Source organism: Parasteatoda tepidariorum, chromosome 10, assembly GCF_982258835.1.
Source record: "Parasteatoda tepidariorum strain Cologne lab strain chromosome 10, Ptep-v5.0, whole genome shotgun sequence".
Classification (NCBI taxonomy): Eukaryota; Metazoa; Arthropoda; class Arachnida; order Araneae; family Theridiidae; genus Parasteatoda; species Parasteatoda tepidariorum.
In genome coordinates, this window is record NC_141764.1 from 12,909,838 (window position 1) to 12,933,860 (window position 24,023).

Below are 24,023 nucleotides of genomic sequence, written 5' to 3' on the forward strand. Positions count from 1 at the left end.
GACTCCAAGAAATACTCATTTCTTTTATTTGAATAGCGAAGGATACTGTATGATGCTGTACGTACTCTGCGTATAGATACTGTACGTCCGTGAAAGATACTGTACGTATACAAATGTTTTGAAAATTTGTAAAAAATCATAAGCTTACAGTACAAAAAATTAAAATGGAAAATTTTTTATGGATATTTTAAAATTTTTTTATTACATGCGCATAAGTTTCAATTTTGATAAATTATTCACAAGAAAAAAATTTAGCAATTCTACTTATTTGTAAAATCACAGCGCCGTTTCTAAATTTTGAATTCGACCAACAGATTAAATCATAAAATTGTTATAAGCAAACTAACTCGAATTCGGATGTTTGCAGATTAAACTTTAATACACTGATAGCCATTGAGAGTAGCAACGCAAATCTCCTCTTCAGTGCATGATGAGTCATCACAATCCAACAATTCTGAAAAATAATTAATTATTTAAATCATTTTGTAAATGATGATTCTCAAGTAAATAGTTTCTTTCTCTTGCCAAAATTACTTTATAAATGCCAACACGTTTGTATATTTCCAATTTGAACAAATTTAGTAACAATTACATATAATAAAAAAAAATATGGCCAAATTATTTGACGCGTTATAAGATATAAAATTTTAATTATCAGGTGATACTATGCAGCTTTATTGTTTTTCACGCGATTTACGTTCACGCGATTTACGTTCAGGTATCAATTGGTTAAATTAGGCGATATATAATATAAATTTGACGATTGTATAAATTAGACGATATATTACATAAATATAGAATATTTATTATATCAAGTATTATATTAATATATTATAATAAATAGATCAAATTATTAAATGCACTATAGTGTTTTAATAATTATATGATTTACATGAGTTTATAGGCAATACATTTATATTTAAACATACACGTAATGGGTTTTTATTCAGAAGATTTTTTATATACTTCCTATTTGTATTTATTTTCTACGCATTGCATTACAATGTTAACCAACTGATACACGAACGTAAACAAGTGCAAACCGGTTTCAGCTGAGTGAAAACAATAAAACTACTTATGATAATTAAAATTTTACATAGAATCTTATAGTGCATCTGCTAATTTCTCCCGGGACTGTACAATGTACTTATTGTTTTGTTTAGTGAATGTCTGCCAATTAGACATAAAGTGGAATTGATATTAAATATATGTATTCAAATCTCACTCTCATTTGTATTCAGACAGTAAAAAAATAAAATAAATTTTAATATAAAAATCCAAAAAAGAAATGAAAAAAGCAATAATATATATATAAATTAATATTGAAATATCAGGAATAAAAACATAATTTTTCTTCAAAGTTTTAGATTGCCTACTGATTAAGTAATGCAACAGCAAAAAATTTTTTTTCAAAAACTCAATTTTAAAAGAAAAATCTAAAGTGTATCCTGTATCCCTTGATAGAAGGAATAAATCAGAATTCAACCCTTACTTCTTTCACATTTTTCTCCCGTATACCCCAACGGGCAAATGCACGTAATTCTTCCATCATCTTTCTCAACGCATTCACCGAAGTTCGGACATGACTCTTTATAGCAATTCGTTTTACCTAAAGGAATAAAAAATGACAGTTAATGTTGTTGATCATGTACATGTGCGCAGAAGAGGACCACTCTGAATAAATTTTGTTCTAATGATTGGATCTTCACGTTCTATCTAAGTGGGTAGAGTTAGTGATCTCAAATATTCTAACTAATTAGTGCAAAAGATATCTTAAGTTACGAAATCAGACACGGACTTTCTTTGAATAAATATACCTCTTTTTCAATGGATATGGATTCTTGACCCCCAAAATATAGAGGGATATGGACTTTTGGCCCCCAATTTGGGGAATATATGGTCCTAATACTTTGGTTAGGAGAACAGCCCGAATTTTGAACCCCTTAATGTTAATATTACTTTTTGTGTATTTTGCAATATCTCAAGAATTTAAGAGAATTTAAAAATTTCGCACAGACTCATAAAATTCATTTCTTCAAAAATAATTCCATGCAAAAATAATGTTTAGTAAATATTTATTCCTTTTTATTACTTTATTTAATAATAGTAAAAAAATTGAATGGTAACAATAAAAATTCTTATCTAATTTTAAAGAATGTAATTTTACGTGTCAAAATGCAAAATTTGACCGAAATCGATTGAATGGTCCCTAAGAAATTGGATTTTTAATATGCGACATTTTTTAAATTCAATTTGTCATGAACTATTCGAACGATTGTGATATAAGTCTATATTCCAATCTATAAGAAACAGTATTGACAAAAAAAAAGATTTAAAGTTTTCTTTATGTATAAATTATTGTTGAGAAATAGTTCTTTGGCACGATAATGCGTAGATTACTAGATGAGGACAGAACGATAGTGTATCTGTTCATTTCCGCTACACACCCACCTTGATTGTTAAGCCTGGCATCTCTATCTATCTATCTATCTCCATCTTTGTCTCTCTGATACATAGAAGGTTACTATTCACATCTCACTGTATTACAACTCAACTCCTACCCGTTCAATTCACACAAAAAACAAAAACTATTAATGTCAAATTCTCACGCTAGATGGCAATATAGCTACCAAATACAGATAAAATCTTAATCTTAGAAAACTTTTATTACTGAAACTAGAGATAATTAAAAAGAATGTTCATAAAGCCGAATAGTTTTCACAAAAAAACGTGCTTTTCATCAAACTTCAAAGTATATTTTTAAAGTAATTTCGATATTTTTTGGAAAACAATCATTTAACAGCCATAGTTTCTAGATTGTGCAAAGTTAACAAATTAGCTTAGCTTTGAAAATTTTGTATATATATTGTTAGGCCGTGATGTGTTCCTAAGAAGGACTAGGGTTCTATCCTTGGCGGTAGCTTAAAGCTCACCCAGCTTTAGCACGATTTTTAAATATACATTTAGATTTACATTGTTCAGATTTTTCAATATAACTTTTCTAAAATCGTAATATAATATAGCTTCTCTTATTAAAATTCTAGCAAATGATCTTTTATTATATTATATTTTGTTAATACGATCGAGTTTTTTTAAAAAAAAGTATCACAAAAAAGTACAAATTTGTTTTTGTTACTTATGCACCTTTTATATATATATATATATATATATATATATATATATATATATATATATATATATATATATATATATATATATATATATATATATATATTATATATATATATATATATATATATATATATATATATATATATATATATATATATATATATATATATATATATATATATATATATACAGTGAAACCTCCGTTAAGCGGACATTCATGGGACCAAAAAATTTGTCCGTTTATGAGAGTTGTCCGTTTACGGGAAGGGTACCCTAATAACGAAATTTAACACCGTAAATTGTTTTTAGAATATTCTCAAAGATGTAGAAATAATTAAATAATATCTACAAGGATACTGTAAATATCTACAAGAATATTTATTTAAACAATAAGAAAGATAAAAAAGAATATATAAAGAAGTTTGATAAAAATACATAATTCTGGATGTAGCTACAGATAAATAAATATAATTTTCCTATTAGCATAGATACTTAAGTTAGACATATGATACCAAATAGGAGCGTACTGTCCTCAGTCCGTTTCAATTATTAGGTTCACATCCCCTTACACCTACTTATCATTTCATAGGGAACATGGTTAATACCTTCTTGGAAAATAAACCTCCCATGATTCATAGAAAAAGTAATGCATACCTGTAAGTCATGAGGACCTATGGAGATGATTATTCACAATTGATCAGCTATCAAGTGTATGAAAAAATGTTTCATTTATATAAACACCTCAAAGATTATACTTCTGTTCTCTTTTTTTTACCCCAGTTGTGTTAAATACAGTCTTCAAATTGATAAGAAAATTAAAGAAATTTTCAATGGGGAAGAAGCATTGAGAGAAGTCATTTCAACTTGAGGGGTCTCATAACCTGTGTGGTCCAGATGAAAAGATCAAAAGATGCCGATGTCAGAATTATTTCAGGAATGCAGTACCATTTTCTCTCCTTTCTTTACAAAGATAAGGCAAGGTGACAGGAGAAAGATTGATTTTTCGGTGGTGAAATAGCATAACAATATTTTTAGTTATGGATAAGGCAAAAGGTTTTATTTACATGCTTTAAAAATGGTGAAAAGTTGCATTTTTTTATCTTGCAATTTATTTAGAAAAAGTAGTGTCCGGTTTGTAGAGATAATAAACAACGTTACAGGATCAAAATGACTGTCAGCGTCCGGTTACGGGAGTGTCCGCTTTGCGGAGAATGTACGTAATGGTTTATTCATAGAAGATTGCCGGGGAATTAAAAAGACAAGATAACTCCTGGATCAAGTATTGAGAGAAATTTGCCTTTATTTAGGTCTTTTTGATGGAGATAATCGGCATTTGCGTTACATGGAGAAGAAAATGACGAAAACCTCCCACGACTAGCCTAACGACAAAGGGCCTCTAACCCATGATCCGTCTGCCACTGAGGATATTTCACTTCAACACTGTGGTCGGTTTAAGCCGGATGCGATTCGTTTTGACCATCCATCGCTGAGTATTCGAACCCGGTTCGCCTCATTGGAAGGCGAACACTCTATCCCCTGAGCCATCGCGACTCTACTTACTTATACAACTTGCCAAAAGCAATTCTGCCATAGGAAATCAAGCGATTTAAGGCAGAGGGTTCGTTTCGTGTTTTTCAGTATCGCCATCTACGGCCAAGAATATGACTTCAGTCACACTCACATCACAGCCCGTTTTACAGGAAAGACGCATTCAAACACCCACAGATCGTAATTTTGATCTGAACCAGAGAACGTTCAATCTTCGTTTCTGTACCCTCAGTAATATTGATTTGATATGGGAATTTGGTGGACTTTGTGACCTCGACAGATTTAACGTGTACGAGTCTATGGGGTCACTCGAGTCAACCAGTCACACGGGGGTTTCTAAATCACGTTCTCGCGTAAAGAAAGAAATAAACAATAATATTATTTATATTTAAACTTCTATTGTTTCATAATGATTAAATTCAAGCCCGTAACGCTAAATATCAGTCGACTAAGAAAAGAAAAAAAGATATCATCACATTAACTTTTAAAAAATACATCTCGAAATTTTATTTTGGTGCCTTTTAAAAGACTTATCGCTTTGGCTTTCAATTAATATTTAACCAATACAAAATCAAGACTCGATTATCAGTATGTGTTCTGAGTAAATAAATTTAGAGATTACAAGCTTACCAACGCATCTATAATCATCCCACACATACCCCCGCCGACAGTCACACCTGTAACTTCCGTATGTATTGATGCACACTTGGTGCTCATCACAAATCTCGGGTTCCAAACACTCGTCAACGTCTACGTCACAAAAACGACCCGTGAAATTCAAAGGACACGAACACCATCTGTCTGCCTCATCTGAAAAAGAAATTTATGTTGATAAGAAAGAAAATAATATTTTTTTTACTTATTAAATATTTTCCGTAATTAAAACGCTGTTTACTGAAGACTAAGTTTATATAATTTGAGAGATATTTATGTAATTTAGAGTTCTACGTCACTAGAGTAATTTAGATATTCTAAAATTTTTGTATTTCAAAAACTTTTTATGGAAAAAGTTTTTGATAGAGTAAAAGATTCAAAGGAAAAAGTTCTTTAATCAATTTAGTAATTTTTTGAGAAAAACGAAATTAGTCTTAACCATTTGCTAGATACAATTTTAAAAATATGTTAAAAAACATTCTCTTTTTATCTTAAGTTTCTCTTTAATTAATCTAAGGCTATATTTTGATGTAAATAACTGCGTCAGGTATATTTCAGTCTTTAAGTCGTAATCATTTAGTCTTTTAGATGAAACTTCAATGTTTCGTCAAAAAATAATAATAAATAAATAAATAAAAAATTTATAAATAAATGAATAAAACGCTCCATGCATTGTTTTTCAAAAATAATTTTAATGAAAAATTAATAAATAAATGAATAAAACATTCCATGCATTTTTTTTCAAAAAAGTTTTTTATAAAAAATTAATAAATAAATAAATAAAACATTCCATGCTTTGTTTTTCAGAAAAGTTTTTATAAAAAATTAATAAATAAATAAATAAAACATTCCATGCATTGTTTTTCAGAAAAGTTTTTATAAAAAATTAATAAATAAATGAATAAAACATTCCATGCACTGTTTTTCAAAAAAGTTTTTTATAAAATATTAATAAATAAATAAATAAAACTTTCCATGCATTGTTTTTCAAAAAAGTTTTTAAACATTTACGATCAAGTTTTTCATGAATTAAACTCTAAAGTTCGAAATAAATTTTATTTTATTTGTCAAGAAAAGTTTAAATTGAGCCGGATTGCAAAAAACTGTAGATAAAATTTAGATAACCACCTATCTCTATTTCACATATATGTGAAAAAAAATAGCATGAATATTTTCTTACAAAATATGGGTCTATCTTCTTCCACAAATAATACAGTGAGCGACTGAGCAAACTAATGGCCCCATTTTGACCAAAAAAGGAAAATAAGAACTCGCCTAAATGGGGGGATGTTTTCGAAAGATCGCAGGGATTTTTCAAAAAATGTCAAGATTTTTCATGACAAATGTTCTGAAGCGTGGGATTTTTATAGGTATTGGAAAGGAAAAAAAATTTTAAATTTAGTATTTTATTTTATTTTTTTAGAGTTAAAAAGGTGGAGATTGTCTCGGAACTTCGACAGAGTTTAGAAAAATCTAGAATCTCAGCAACCGCGTAATAAGGAAAATATTCTAGAGAATCTCTATCCTTTACTTTTTTACTTCGGTTTAAAAAAAAATAAAAATAAAAACTTCCACTGCTACAAGATTAAAACGTCGCATGCTTTAAAACTTCTAAAAGGGGGTTAAAAAATTTCAAACTTTGCGTCTAGCTTTTATTTCTTTTTTTTTTCCCCTACAAGAAATAAAATGTTTTATTTGTAACGAAGTAAAAACTTAGTTTCTCTGGAATTTTCTAGAATATTTTTGCATTTAATGTCCCAACCATTTATTTTTCAGTGTAAATTTTATATTCGTATATACATTTCTATTTTTCTTTGCCCTAATTGCTTACATGTAGTGTGACAAAAGTAAAAATTCAATTTGCAAGAAATGTCGCCTTGACTTCTTTATGTACCTTACATTTTGAAATCTTATTAAATATTTAAGAAAATAAATGCATGATGTTCCATAATGACTGCCCTTAGAATATATTTTTCTTTTTTAACATAAAAACGTAATGGTACAAACCATTTCCTCTTGGTGTTTTTGCGTTGTTATTGGCAATAAAATCACATCGTATTATATAGTTTTCTTAAATGAATATACAGATTTCTTTGCTCGTCATCAGCGTAATATTAATAACTGAAAACTAATTTATCTGTAAAATATTTCATATATCTAATTTAAAGTTAGCATGTACAGTCCCTAGCCAAATAATTAGACGCACTATAAGGTTTTAGGTAAAATCTTAATTATCAGGTGATACTATACAGCTTTATTGTTTTTTAGCGACTGAAACTGGTTTGCACTTGTTTACGTTTGTGTATTAATTGGTTAACATTGTATAATGCAATACTTTAAAAATAAATACAAATGGGAAGCATATAAAAAATATCCTGAATAAAAACCCATTACATGTATGTTTAAATACACTATATGCCAATAAGTATTTGAACACCTATGCAGATGACTATATCTGCGGTCCTGAGATACGTCACGCCCATCAGCGTTTTCACTACAGTGCGAGAACGCGAGAATCTCGCATATTTTTTTCTTTTCTCGCAATAAAAAATGATAACCCCGAGAAGTTCGCGCACTCTATTAATCATTTTCAAAATGCTCGAATTTTGGAAGAAAAAAATTTCTTTTGCCATTTTGAATAAAATCCGTTTCACTTTTCTTCCTTGATCTTTCATTGTTTCGAACATCGGTCTTATCTAGCTTCCCTATTTACCAGTATTGTTCAGAACCGGTGCGAACAGCAGAACACCCCCCCCCCCCCGAACCACAGAACCCCTTTCAGAACACATTTCTCTGGGATCAAGTGTTCACCGTAGGTAAGGTTTCTTCATGTAAGACGTTTACATTTTTTGTGCATGAATGTAAGATGTACAAAAAACTTGTTAAGGCGACATCTTCCACTCCGCAACGGACAAATGAAAATGAAACAAACGTCGATACGAAAACAAAACGGTCAAAACGAAACAAATACGGATATTTTTCGGCCAAATAAATATAATAGCTGATGAAAAAGTAGATATAGAACATTTTCCATATGATGATGCAGCAAAAATATTCAATTAGAAAATGTGAAAAATGTATTATTATTAAAGAAATAATTTTTTTTAAAAGTCTATTTGTGTTTTTTTAATTTGTAGAAATCTCACTTAACTTTTTGAAATCTCACCCTGTTTTTGAGAAAGGGTGAGAAATTCTCTCCCATTTTTTTTCTGTAATGAAAATACTGCTAGTAGGGAACAACATCGGCATTAGTCCCATGCAATATGCCTACTGCACTATTTTGGATGACAGTATGCTTCTTGCGTTGTGGCTGTTTTACGGGGTGGACCCCTGTTACTTCCAGGACGACAATGCCAGCGGTCATATCGCAAGAGTCACCAAGGCTTGGTACGGTGCCAATAGTGTTAATCGAATGGCTGGCCTGCCCAGAGCCGAGACCTGAACCCTACCGAGAACCTCCGCGACGAGTTGGATCGCCGACTTAAGGGGTGTACTACCCATCCAAATCGGTGAAGGAACTTGCATGTCTTCTCCAAGCCGAGTGGAAGAAAATACCGTCAAGCAAGAACTAGCGGAAGGTTCACGCTGTAATTGCCTCTAGTGGAGGCTCTACCAACTATTGATTATGAATAAAGTTTGTTTTTCTTTTCAATCACACGTGTCCAAAAACTTATTGGCAGATAGTGTATAAGAGTATTGCATATGTACTCGTACAAAACATGCAATTATTAAAACACTACGGTGCGTCTAGTGATTTGGTGTAATTATTATAATATACTAATATAATAGCTGATAGATTAAATATTCTTTATTTAAATAATATATCGTCTAATTTATTCAATCGTAAAATTTATATTATATATCGTCTCATTTAACCAATTGATACACGAACGTTAACAAGTGCAAACCGGTTTCAATCGTGTAAAAACAATAAAGCTCTATAGTATCACCTGATAATTAAATTTTTACACAGAAATTTATAGTGCGTCGAAAAATTTGGCCAGGAACTGTAGTTATTTGTTTATCCTCCGCTCAAAGTAAGGTTGTTTAAAACATGGCGTTTGTTTACGTCAGTAACTCTTTTTTTTCATTCTATTTAGAGTAAGCCAAGCCCTTTAGGCATCAATTCTCTTAAGTAACACATTCTATATTCTTTCACAAAGATTCTTTCCCTAAGAGATCAATTCTTCCACTATGTATTTACGCAAAGATAAGCATGAATCTATGTAGAACATAGTCAAGCTAATTATGCATCGAAGATGCCAATACAACACAAAACAAAAACAAAATAGTATGGTGATAATAAATCTAAGTTTAAAAGAAATAGACAAAAAAAAGAATTATATGTCAACAAATTATATATATATATATATATATATATAACAGAATAAATAAATACAAAAAACACGAAAAAAATAAAGAAAAACAATAAGTTTTTGTAAAAAAAATTTTTGAGTGCTCCTCAAACTGTTGTATTAATATATTTTGCTTTGGCTATATTGATATAACATCAGAAAGCACTCTTTTTTGCGGATATAATCGTGTGAGCTGATGAAAAAATTATATCTTTTATTTTCCGGATATTTTAAAAAATTTTATCCTTTTTTTCCCCCAGTTGTTTGTTATTTTTTTATTATTATTTTTCTTCCCCCCCCCCTCTTTTTTCATATGTCTGTAATTTTCTTTTGTTTTATCTTCATTTTGAACTTATGCAAAAATCACCTTTCATACTTTGCCTATTTGTCATACGGTATTGAATACAATGCCGAGGCTTCAGAAAGGTTCAAATTTTCGATTATTAAAAATTCATTTCACATCTTGAGGTTGGTATTGTACCCGTCAATAATACCGATATAGTTATTTGGTGGTAATGGTAAGACGGTAATGGTAAAATTTGACAGTTTTGGTTAATGTAGTCTTTATGGAACACAAAAGAGTAAATTTTTTTAGAGTAGAAATATCTTGTGTAAATAAAGAATACAGAAGTGATATTCTTTATTTACACACGATAATAAAGAAAATCTTGTGCAAATAAAGAATTCTTGACATACTCATTGTGTGCACATGACAAGTACCCCCATTGAAACAACAATGTGGGCTGGGCGTGCTCGGTACTCTGGGCCCCTCTGTCGCGTTACCCATCAGAACTTTCAGAACAATCGGGTCTATTTTATCCACAGCCTCATAGAATCGAATCTCTTTCTCGATGGGAACTGCCGTCTTGGCTTCGACTATTCTTTCTGTTCCTTCGGCAGTTCCTTCCGTTATTTCCGCATGAGGTTTGGACAATTTCTTTCCCGGAAAAAACGGTGATCCTATAACTGAAATTTTTAAACAATAAAGTAAATTAAAATAAAAAAATACTGAAAGCAACGTTTTTCAAACGGATCTATGCTCACTGCAAGCGTAAAATATCGCCTATACGAACCCTGATTGGCGAGTTTTCGTGATTAAATGAAATATTCCACCAATCAAGTTCTCTTTCACATCTCTGAATTCACATTCCCACCTACATTTTATTTTATTTTATAACCGTCGTTGAACAGCAGACCCAATTACGGATTTACGACTACTTTCCCCGTAGCCTTGTAATTTTGAACCTAATACAGAAGACAAGGAAACTTCTGGATCAATACCCCCAGAGGTATGATTTTTTATGGGAACATGGAGGACTTTGAGACTCGACAGCCACCTTAAAGTGCATCAGCCACCATTTACTACACAGGGAGTCTTCGGCCGCCGGGGATCGAACCCACGACCTCTTAGACATGAGCCCAGTGCCTTACCAACAAGGCTATGTAAATGATTCCTAAGATTAATGATTGAAATGATTGATTGTAAATGATTGAAAATCTATTTTTGTCAAACTTAGAATATCGGACGCATTACTTTTGAAAGACAGGGAGAGGCAGGATTATTTTAGAAATGTCTTAAAAATCTGACGCACCCCTTTCACTTTTTTTGTTTTGTGTTTGATAAAACAAAAATACTTTCTTCTGTTAAGTCCGATAGAAACAACGTGCCATCATGCTAACCTGATTTGCATCTCCGTGTAACGCTATGTAGGTATGTTTCACTCAGTCTGTCACTGAGGAATTTTTACTTAGTACTTGATCAAGGAATTCCCTTGCCTGCTGGGTTGAAAATTACATAGTTACTGTGATTAGGATATAAATCAGTCGAAAATGAAGGTATGATTATTGAAAGAAAGTACGTTTTAAATCTTATTTTAATATTATGATACAAATATAACTAATTATTTAGCATATTAATTGCGTTATATTGTGCATTGCATTTTAGTGCTCAAATCATTCTAATCATTTGATCAAAAACTATTAACAGTAGTTTCTTTATTTTATTTTAACTAATTTTAATTTAATTAATTTTTATTTATTATATTTTTATTAAATTTTATTTGTCTTATTTAATTTCTATTTCTCTTTTATCTCATTGAACCCTGAAAATAATTTAATCCTAAACAGATCATTAATAAAAAAATAAGTTTATTAATATAATAATACATTTTAAATAAAGTAATGAATTTTAAATAAAATAATGCATTTTGAATAAAAAAAAAGTAATAAGTTTGAATTAGTAATGAGTTAAAATTAATTTAAAATAAGTATGCGAATTAAGAGGACACGTATAGAGGAACTTATACAGAAAACATTTTGGTAAAAATATACTTAATGTTGCCCCTTGGCGAAATTGGCGACTTATGTTTGGCGCCATTTCTGTCTGCGTGGAACACCGTGGTAACAGGAATGGCTGCCAAAACATAATGATATTTCAATACAATATTGGAAAATTTCAACAAAACATCGGCCAAAACTTTATAAAATTGCAATGAATCTAATATAAGCAAAATTAATAAACCCAATAAAATGCATTTTGAATCGGAAAAAAAAAACTAATGGAGTAAGCACAGAAAGCAGAGAAAAAAACGACTCACTTCTTCATTAAGCTTGAATGTCCTCAAAGTTAGACCCACAGGATACTCTAAAACTGTTTAAATTTATCATGAATAGAATCTGTGTACCTCCATCGCCACATAAATTCGGCGAAATACGAATCGAAAATGGCGTCTGTGGTACCGGACTGGCGGTGACAATTTTTTCTTAAGTCCCTTTTTATGCCTGCCCACATACCTTCGATTTTATTGACCAGAAGCAAAAGTAACCTTACCAGCCGGTATCCACCGTAGAACTAACGGACCTCTGAAATTACATATACCGTTGAACATTTAAAAATAACGCTAAAATCTAAACTAATCAGAATCACGATTGGGTTTCAACATCGCCCAGCTTGGCGATCAACCGCGATCACAAATGGCGAGAATCAAGGGGCACCCTCAAATATCATCTACCCAAACATTTCCGAAACATTAGATTAGGATTACAAATTTGTCGAACGTAGTAACCCGAAAGTCTTACGACGAATTTTCACACCTAGCGCCATCTGCTCTGATCTTTACACGGTCAACCACGCATTGTTTACATTCAGTTCCTCATAGTGGTTTAGAATAACACGGATTAAAAGTTTATTAAGTGCAAAAAAAGAAACATTAAGAAAAAGCAAATAAAAAATAATAATCAATTCAAACTGGCGAGAGAAGAGGCCTCTGAATATTATCATCTCAATTGCATTTGATTTCAGTTGTATTTAACTCTTACGAATCCAAATTTTTTTCCCTTACTTTGTATTTTAATGGCCGAGCAAAATAAGGAGAAAATAAACAGAAGCATCATTAAAAGCATGGTTATGTTTTTGTTTCTCGCTGTTCATTTAAATGTTCAATTACGAATAAATAAAAATATCCTTGATGTAATACTAATGCTAGCCGAAGTTTAAAAAGAACTGTGCGCATTCGATAACTTCGAAATGGAGTCAGTGTGTGATATACACTGAGTGGCCAAATTATTATGACCACCTCAGAGTTTTGATGAGTTATTGCGTCACAGCGCTGCCGCTATTGGGCAAGATAACTATAACACGGGAATGCAGGACAAGTGAGTCATCAGTTATACTGTGTTGCTTGCTCAGATATGGGAAAGAAAAGTGATTTAACTGAATTTTAACGTGGAATGATTGTGGGTGCGAGATGTGTCGGAACGAGTATCAGCAAAACGGCTGCACTTGTGAAGTGTTCTAGAGCAGCAGTTGTTAATGCGTACAAAGAATGGACAATCAAGCAAAAAACCGGGTCTCAACGTCAGACTTGTGGTCGTCACAGGGTACTGAATGCTCGATCAGAGAGAAGGCTGGCCAAGGTTGTGCAGCGCAGCAGCAGAGCAACAATGTGACAAATTGCAAGTGATCTTAATCAAGGAGCAACTGTGAACGTCTCTGAACGGACTGTTCGACGCACATTGCGCCGTATAGGGTATGGAAGCAGACGACCTGTTCGTAAGCCTCTACTGTCTGCCTTAAATAAGCGCAGACGTCTCCAATTTGCAAAGGAGCACAAACATTAGACAGTAGATGACAGGAAGAGGGTCATGTGGTCCGATGAATCACGATTTCAAATGCATCGCGCAGATGGCAGAATGAGAATATGGAGAAAACAGCACGAAAGCATGGACCCCAACTGCATTGCCACGACACTTTCAGCTAGTGGTGGCAACGTTGTGATATGGGGAATGTTCTCTTGGTAATGTATGGATCCTTTAATTCCTGTACCACAACGCCTTAATGCCTAAGGGTATTTAAGTATCATCGCAGATCAAGTACATCCGTTTATGTCTCTGGCGGGGATGGATACTTCCAGCAGGACAACGCTCCTTGTTATAAAGCTGGCATTGTCCTCAGATGGTTCGAAGAGCATGACGGAGAATTTAACTTGCTTCGTTGGCCAGCACAATCCCTAGATCTCAATCCAATTGAGAATTTGTGGGATGAAATTGAACGGGCGCTCAAACAGATGGATCCAGTACCATCAAATTTGCAGGAATTGGCAAGTGCAGTTCAGCGAGCATGGTCTGGAATACCTTCTACCACCTACCAACATCTCATAGAATCCATGCCCAGACGAATTAAGGCAGCAATACGCGCAAAAGGTGGCCCAACAACGTACTGAAGGGGTGGTCATAATAATTTGGCCATTCAAGTGTATATTCCAAAATAAAAACAGAGGACTGTAACTAACGATAAACTTAATATTTAATTTATAACAAGCAATAACATTGACCAGCAAGGGTCGAACATCAATGATTTTACAAGGAACGTTTTGCATGTACGTCATGCACTTTCAATCGCCATCATTTTATCCTACTACTACACTTTCTTGGTCACATGATCAAGAACTGCTGCGCTTGCGCCAAAAGCAACAATCCCAACAAGAACTATATTTCCTTAATTTTATTGAATGAAACATTATGAAGATTTGACAATATGGTTCATTATTTTTAAGTCAGTAGTATTTTGATTATTTCTTCTTCTCTTCTCTAGCTCTATAGCCTGCTGAAGGCCAAGGTTGCTATCCAAAAGTTTCTTCCGTCGAGAATTAAGCGCTGTCACAATTTTTCAAGTTTGTCTCCAATTTAACTAACGTATTCTCAACTGTACAAGCCATTTAGTGTTTGTTTTACCTTTTTTTTTCTTTTCCCTTCTCCTTTTTGAAATGTTATTTATTCATTAAATAATCATTGGTTACTTTTCTCTGAAATGGATTTCTCATTAAGAGAACGCAATGATTTTGGTCATCAGTTACAGATTAGATTTATACTATTTATTTTACAAACAAAAATCTGTCCAATAAATTAAAAAAAGGCCCGAAAAGTTTTTGTACAATGAAATTAAATTATTTATTTCATTTTCAACTAGAGATTAAATTTCAGTTTCTAATTTTTTTTAGCTAGTATGAATGGCTTTCAAGCTAAATAAGCATCAGAGCTTAGACTTTTAGTATAGTAAAATAAGGCAGCCGGAAGTGATATTTAATGCGGAACTTTCAAAATCTATTTATTCTTGGCGAATCTATTATTAATGGAATATAATTTAATTATAATGGAAATAATATTTTTAAAAATTTTTAATTCTCATTAAATATGCACCGGTTACAATATGCAACGATTTGGGCGAAATTTCGAATTTTCATAATAAAAACTCCTTTCATTGTTGGGGTAAACTGAAAAGAGGTGAAAAGTGACATAAAACATCTTAAACTAAGAAATTTATTAACACAAATTAAACTAAAAATGATATTTCCGAAATGCGCTGAGGCTTTATAATTACTTTGTATACTGTGGTTTTTAAACTACGCATTTTCAATTGTTTTTTCAGAATTTTTATAATCAAACAGTTTAGTTTGTTTATCTAACATGTTAGGTATCAAGTACATTTTTAAATCTTCAAAATGTTTGCTGTTTATCTCTCAACTAATCGAAAAACTGATATGCTCTAAGGTCAAATTGAAGATACCAAGCTAGAAATTTATATTATTCTCAAAATTTTACATACATGTAAAACTTTGAAGTTTTATTCCTAAATTTAATATCTTAAGATATTTCTTACTATTGTTAACATATTAGCTTGTTAATGTTGACGGATGCCCGTGAGGCAAGGGGGTGCGCTTCCAGTGGTTCCATCTTTGGCCAAGAACTTGGCTTCTGCCACGAATACGTCACATCACAACCCGTTTATAGGGCGAACCCACATCCATTCATTCATCCACAGAACATAATTTTGACCTGAACCAGAGAACAATTACTGTTAAATTCAGTACCCCCAATGATGTAATTTATTACGTGAACATGGGGGACTTAGTGATCCGACGGATTAAACATGCACTAGTCGCCATTTACTACACGGGAGTATTGAACTCACGACCTCTTGGACCTGAACCCAACGCTCTACCAACCAGGCTATTTCCTCCTAGCAAGTTACTTTCACTGTTATTTAAAATAGGTTTAAAATTTTTCATTTGAAAGTATGGATTTAGATAAGAAATTTAGTTGAATATATTTTATCTTAATTTAACCTTTTAAATGTCGACATAGTTTTTGTTGCTTTTTGACTTTTTTGCCATTTAATAACAGAAAAACTCGTTTGTTGCACAGAATTAGTTGATTCAATTTGACATAGTCATTTAAAAAAAAAGTAGAAATTTTAATTTTTGTTGTTTTTTAAAATATATTTGTTTATGAGTTAAAAAATTTTCATGCTTTATTGTTGATATTAATTTGGAAATTGCAAAATAGCTTAATTTGATTTCGATGTTACTTGATACTTAGTATTTAAAATATTATATTCGTTAGTGGTTGATTCAACATGTAACTCAAATTTAATAAAACTGACTGAAATAAGAAATTTTAATCGAAAGTATTGGACAAAAATAATAAAAATATGTTTTTGCTGAGCATTTAAATTTTTACAGCAAGAAGAGAAATTTATTATATTTTATTTATTATATTAATTTATTATAATATTTTCTTTCCTAGTAAATTTAAATTATGCATCCTTTTCCAATGATTTTCTTTGTGAAATGTGCAGGGTATCTGCACACCTGGAAAATCACGGATTTCGGTATTGAACAAAATTTGTCATGAAATGTTGTGATTTTAACTATTTTAAAAAAAAAATCATGGGAAGTCATGGATTCAGGTTGCCGAAAAATCAATTTTTAAAATGGAATTTACCCCTCCCCCCAATTCACAATGCTCCGATGTTCTGACTATCTGAATTTGTAACAAAATCCTCACTCACAGTCATATTTTATTTTTTAAAAATGTTTGTATCCTGCTCTTTAAAAATTAGGTGTTCTTTCAACATAATTTCTAGAGCGAATTATCTTTTAAACTTCAATGATTTCAGATTTTTTTTTATCTATTTCTATGCCGACCGGCCTGTGTAGGGGGCAGGGAACAGTCCTTGCATCAGAAAGGTTCTGGGTTCGAATCCCGGGCAAGGCATTGAATGTTCTTTTCTTCTCTGTACTATCTGTCCTCAATGTGGGTGCCCCTGAAAGAGAGACCCACAAAATCGCCCTGTATATGCCTGAATTGACGGATGTCAACACAGGTGGGCATTGGAAGGAGAGAAAAAATTATTTCTATTTTATTTCATCAATATAAAATTCTAGTTTAGACTTTTTATATTACTTAATTTTAAGAAGAAATAAAACAGCTTTCAATACCTACATACTGTATTTAATTACATTCTTTTGTATTTTTTCAGCTATTCCATTGCTTCAACTCATTCTTTACTTTTTAAAGTTTAAAATCAATAAAAATGAAGATGCGGAGTATAAGAGTTTTAGTTATACCTATACCATTTCAATTAATGTTATTATAATGCTTTATTGTTGTGTTTTTGTCGGAGAAAATAGTAACCTCGATAAGTCTTGAAAAATTCCTGGAATTATTCACGGAAAGTCATGGATTTGAAAATTTAGAGTGTAGCAGATACCCCGAATGTGTCCATTGAAGTTGAGCCATTAACATCAAGGGAACTCTGCTGCAGCGAATGTATTTAATTTCTTTTATATGTTTTTTTAAAACCAAGATACTCATTAGAAGCGAGATAGTTCTCACTTAATATAATAGGTCTCAAGTAGTTCTTGTAATTCTGAGCCTAAGATCTCTCACCTTTTTTTTTGTAGTTGTAATCTATGGATATTTAAGGGTGTTCTAGAGCAGGAGTTTCCAACTTGTGTTTTTAATTGAGGCCGGGGGCCGCAATTAAAAACACAAATCAGATGGCGGGCCGCAACTTTATCAAAATTTCATGTAGGACACTTTAATGCTTGAAGGAACATTAAATATTACTGTCAGATTTTTACCAAGTTGTGCAAAACAAAAGTATTGAATTACAAATTAAAATAAGAAGTAGATTTTTAAAAATATTTAATAACATTAATTATCATTGCACCCATGTATTAATTAATTAATGTGCAACAGATATCTAATTGTTAAGATATAAAACTTTAAAAAGGTTGGTATTAAAACTTACATAGTAGCACACAAAATGTTCATGACAAATTGAGGTTTGTCTGCTGCAACCACCAGGGAATAGATATTTACATTTTAAATTTACAAATGTGTGTGTAAATATTTTCGTCCAAAATTAGTGGTTTCAAAAAGTTTAATCGGAGTATTTGTTAGAGAAAATTTCTGATACACACATGCTAAATTATATTCACAAAATACAAAAAAATGAAATAAAAAAGAGCAACATACACGATTATTTTTGTATTTGAATAAACATTTTCTTGGATGCAAAACCTAAGAAATATTTTTTTTTTTGCACCGTTGATATGATTAATTTCGCAGAAACGAAGAAATTAGGTTTTTATTAACGAGAAAAGTATTTTAAACCCATATAGATTTTTTACGAAACTGGTCCCCAAAAATGACAACTAATATATTTTAGTTCGCGGGCCACAAAAAAAGGCTTCGCTGGCCGGATGCGGCCCCCGGGCCACCAGTTGGAAACCACTGTTCTAGAGCCAGATTCTCTTTCCATTATTTATCTAGGGAGAATTATGTGGATATCAATTACCTATTTTCTTTTGGTCTCTAGTAAATATTTCTTTTTAACTATTTTCATTTCATTTTATTCTTAAAAATGTATTTTATAGAACATAATTACTACATACTTATTCTTAAGGTTTTAAGTATTTTAAAAATATTTTTCACAGCTTTTTTCTTAGCTCTGGTGCTGCTTAAAAATTTGAAAAGAAAATGCTTAATCCTACCCCAGGTCGTCACCCTTGATGATGTATATACAGTATACTCTCAATATCTCGAAACCCTTGTTGTATGGCAAAAATATTTTTACCTTGACAATACATATCCACTTAATGTCAGTTTGAATTCCTATGTTGAAGGGTTTCTTCTCAAAACCTTTGAGAAGAATTGGAATATGAGTGAATTGGAATATGAATTGGAATATGAATTTTGTGAATTGGAATATGAATTTTGTGCCGAAAAATCACAGTGTGAGTTTATTGTAAACAAATTCTTTTCTATTTAATGGATAATTATTTTTGTCTTACATTCAAAAAAAGTTATCACTGCTGATTTAGACTTAAAGTCAACTATCATTACACGCATATTTATTAGTAATTATTCTTCTGTTTCATGACTCTACTTTTTAGAGTATATTTAGTTCTCAACTTGTTATCTCTATAGTTCTAACTTGTTATCTCTATAGTTCTAACTTGTTATCTCTATAGGTCTAACTTGTTATCTTTATAGTTCTAACTTGTTATCTCTATAGATATCGGGTAAATTCCAAAATTTGCAGTTTGGTATTCTTTATTTTGCGTAGATAAAAAAAAGTTTTCATTAATGGATTTTTATCATTTCACAAAAGAGAGAACAATTTTAATTTAAAAAAAAAAAACACAACCTGATCTTGAAAACTATCTTTTTTCAGATGGCTTAAAAGAAATGTGTTTTTAACATTTTTATTATTTCAATAAATTTCTTTCCCCCTTTTTTTAGTGAAAACGTAAAACTGTAAATGCCGCTTAGTTTTATTTACAATTATTTATTACCACCATATTATCTTTGGAACGTATTTAACATATTTAGTAATACTCTTGCAAATTTTATTTATCATTTTTTTTTCTCTTATGCATTCCTTATTTTCCAAGTATTTTTTTTACTTTTATTTAGTTTATTCTGAAATATAATCTAAGCATATTATATAGTTCTCTCTAAGAACTACTATATATTTTTAAATGAACCAATTTTTTCATAATCTTAAGTCTCATTAACTGTTGTGGATAGTATTACTTGTCATTTTCGTTATAGTATTGAGAAATACTTTGAGAAATAGACTCATAAATTGCATAATGCAAAGCTTAGTTAAAATTGCAAATCACTTAAAATGTTGTGCTAAGTATTTATCAAATCTTTATTTTACTTAAATTATTTTATTAAAAAATTAGACAACTGGAAGGTGTTTTTAGATCCCGGTAAAAAGTTTCTATAGTTATGTCATACACTTGAACAGATTGCATTAAATTAATATACTCCCCTGATTTCATATCTGCTATTTTTGAAATAATTGCTGCACTTTTTTCGTTAAAATTTCCATTATCTGCCTTACCAGATTGATCATCTGTTTTTTAGGGTTGTTCTTACTAATCAGATAACCACTAAAGTCTGCTCTCTTGGACACAGAATAAGAGAAACGCTCTCATTTTGAAATCCAATGCATCCGCAGAGGCTAAAGCCTTATTTTCTGTTACAGTTGGTATTTTAATTATTATTTTCTGTTTTCAACTATCTAATATATATATATATATATAATTAAAAATACAGAGGAAACATTGAAAACAACAGAGATCAATGAAAAGAAAAGAAGTAAAAATATTGAAATAAAATATTCTTAAAAAATATATAACCTAATAAAAAGCCAGAAAAAAAAATATATAATCTCTTCATCAGCTCACACGATTATATCGGCATAAAGGCTTTCTAATATTGTATCAATATAGCCAAATTAAACGCAGTCTAACCTGTTTATCTCGAATCTCATGGTAAAGGCGAAAAATTTGAAATAGAGAAGTTTTGAGTTATACAGGTACTTTAAAAAAATTACATTTAATTAAGAAATTCTATTAAAAGTGCTTTAGTGGGAAAATATAGGCATTTCTCTAAATTAATTATACCACATACGTCTATTTAACATTTTTTAAACATACATTTAACACTGAAAATAATTTTTCAAAGATTTTTGACATATAACCTTATTTGTTTTAATTATTCTTTTAAGGTTAGAAAAAGCGCAAATCCCTCATAGCCAACATTTTCCTGGGATTCAAGAATAGTTTATGTAGTATATATACACATATATAAAATAAAATAAAACAATGAAAACACTAACACATCTTTTGATATTTCTCAAAAAATATTTAAAATCAGATTATAAATTTAGAAATGTTTAAAACATGCAATTTCTCATACATATCAATGAAGTTTAAACTTTTAATCAATTCAAAATTGGTTACAAAAATATTAATAACAACAAAGTGTGATGGTATAAGGAAATAAAACATACGAAAGAAAAGATACTTTTATGGGGGATGACCCTAAACAATGCCAGTGTCATTTTTAATAAATTATGTTTAACAGTGCATAATGAAATGAGCAGAAAATCTCTTATAATTTTGAGCTTTTTTTTAAAAAGTAAGAAACTAAGAAGCTTTTTAAATTTTTGAGACATTCAAATAGTTGCAAAATACAATTCATTATAAAATTAAGAAATTTTTTCTGCCCCTGGGCAGTATAAAAGAATTTATTTAATTACTCATATCTTGCACACTTTTTAACGAATCTTTCTCAAATTTTAAAGCAATAATTTTTAATCAATTTTAAATTAATCCAAAAGTTTGTTTAATTTTGTTAAATATTTTAAAAATTGTAGCGACAAAAACTTTCATTTCCATATTTCTAAATATTGAAGCAAGGTTTATAAAATTTTGTGCAATTATTGCATGTAATAACCACTTTTAAGTTACAAATTAATAGCTACATTTCTTTGCATAGAGTGTTAAAACCATTTTTTCCCCCGATTGTTATTTATTGTCGGTCTGTCAAACCTCAAAAGCTTTACACTTCATTGATATGTATAAGAATTATCAAGGTGCCAGAAATCATATTTTGATCAACCGGCAAAGTATCCCTGTTTCATAATAACTAGAGCTTTGTACTCCAACTATAGAAAGATTCATTGTAAATTCCACACAATTAATTTTTTAAGAAAATGAAATTTTTAGATATAATTTACATAATATCTTAGAGGTATAGACATAATAACTTATTCAAAGTGTTAGATATTCAACATGACTAAATAGATTTCTTTGTTCATCTATATCCATTTTTTTTTATTGAAAGCTATATTCAGAGTTTGTTTTTTTTTCTTCTTGAAAATACTGAAAACAACTTAATATAGTCAGTTATTTATATATTTTTTGATAAGCATAATAAGAAAAATTTGATTTCATATGAACAAATTAAAAAAAATAATCTAAATTTATTCAATAAGCTATTTTTTTACACAGGGGTGTGATTTTTCTTCATTGTACATTAACAGCACTAAGACCTTCAGTAGCTTGTTTTATTTCTCGCATCAAGTATGGAATTTTTTCTCTGTCTGGCATTTCTTTGAAGGTGTTAAAATTTATCTGAAAAAAAAAATCAAATAAAATTATGGTGTAGATATTTTATGAAAACTAAGGAACAATTCCTAAAATGTTTCTTACATAGGGAATTTTAAAGATCTCTTAGGGAAATGAAGGATTAAAAAAAATATTGTCTTTGTGATGTCTGATTGCATTGAGAATAGACTTAAGTATTATTATTTTCATTATTCTTAAATTTATACTGATAATAATTGAATAGTCAAATTCCATATGATTCCTCTTACAGAAAGTTCTAAGCATCAGCTTTTGACTTTGAGATTGTTTTTAGCAATATTTGATTTACTTGGAACTATGAGAAGGAAATTTTTCTTCCTGTTACCTGCTTTTGACATAATATTGTCTCGCTGTTTAGCCTTTCTATTTCATCTTGTTTTTTTTTTTTAATGTATCATTCTGTACTTTGTGTTGCTTGCATGATAGACTAGCAAATAGGATTAAGATAGGTAAGAGGTTAACACAGCATAAGTATATGGATAATACAAATTTAGTCACAGATAAAAAATATTTTGTGAAATGCTAATTCTTCAGAAACTTAAAGCATAGATGGAATAAAATAATGTGAAATTTGTTAAGAGCGGTTTTGTGCCAAGGATCATGTAAGCAGAAATGACATCACTTCAAGAAGGCAAATTTCTCCCAATACTTGATACAGGAGTTCCCTTATCTTCTGGACTAGGTTCAAAATTACAAGGCTACGGAATTTAACATTAGTAGTCATAAAGCCAAAAAATTGGTTTGACTGTTCAACAATGGTTATAAAATAAAATATAATTTACTTAGATTATAAAAACTCAAGAAATGAAAGGAAAAATATTTAATAAATAAATTTTGAAGGTAAAGAAAATTTGAACTGCAAGAAAGCAAGTTTGGTAACAAAGATATCCTTTAAAATTTTATTCAAATTATTAATTTTTCTATAATCTAGTAGGTACAAACATTATTTATAATTTTTTTCTTTAAATTTTACTTTAAACAAGCAATTTGTTTAAAAAAAATGTATCCTCTTTCTCTGTGTATATATATACTTTACTTTTTATACTCTTTTAAGGTAAACTTGAATTTTATTAATCTTGGTAATTTTTTTTTTTTAATGTGGACAGAAAATTTATTTCCCCTCAGACAGGTATGATAGCTAATCATTCATAATTCTATATAAGAGTAGGTTTTTTTATTGCTTTGTTATAGTATTCATAATAGCAACATTACAACAGAGAAATGAATGAGTCCTATGAATTGAATCATGGAAGGAGAGGGTGCATTACATGAAACAGCGTAATTTGAATAGAGTTTTTTTTCACCTCATGGGCGTGAATGTAAAAAATGACCACCATATTGATCCTTAGTTCAACACTCTTGTTGGTTATTCTAAGAAATTGGTATTAAAAAATTGCATTTCTACAGGTAAAGAGGTCTGGAGACAAAACTTTTTCAGTTTACTTTCCTCTGATAGAGGATTATAAAGCAATTCAAACTATTGTTTCTTTTGCAAGGTAAAATGAAAATTCAAATAATTTTTTGGATACGGTTGATATGCAAG

At 30.4% G+C, this 24,023-nt stretch overlaps 2 protein-coding genes across 2 annotated transcripts in view; both read right to left on the reverse strand.

Annotated features, from left to right (window-relative positions):
• Positions 1–294: 294 nt before the first annotated feature.
• LOC107453929 (protein lin-12) lies at positions 295–12,792 on the reverse strand. The gene is made up of 5 exons (XM_087153822.1): positions 12,768–12,792; positions 10,386–10,655; positions 5,311–5,490; positions 1,493–1,609; positions 295–454 (listed from the first exon to the last, which is right to left on the reverse strand). Exons 1-5 carry the CDS (start codon positions 12,790–12,792, stop codon positions 369–371), a joined length of 678 nt encoding a protein of 225 aa, XP_087009948.1. The 3' UTR covers positions 295–368.
• Positions 12,793–22,297: 9,505 nt separating this feature from the next.
• The window catches only part of LOC107453935 (FAST kinase domain-containing protein 2, mitochondrial), a 28,005-nt gene continuing 26,279 nt past the window's right edge, over positions 22,298–24,023 (reverse strand). The window contains exon 9 of the mRNA XM_043043864.3: positions 22,298–22,468. Within this exon, the coding sequence (XP_042899798.1) occupies positions 22,361–22,468 (108 nt within the window). The 3' untranslated portion in view covers positions 22,298–22,360. The remainder of the gene's footprint in view (positions 22,469–24,023) is intronic.

Excerpts from the sequence above, each read along its gene's own strand:
- LOC107453929 (XM_087153822.1), bottom strand. The coding sequence starts at position 12,792 with ATGGCGCTAGGTGTGAAAATTCGTC. Across the intron at positions 5,491-10,385 it reads TTGTCATGTGCACACAATGA|ATGAGGCAGACAGATGGTGT; the intron begins GTATGTCAAGAA and ends TTTCTTTTTCAG. Across the intron at positions 455-1,492 it reads GGGAGAAAAATGTGAAAGAA|AATTGTTGGATTGTGATGAC; the intron begins GTAAGGGTTGAA and ends ATTATTTTTCAG.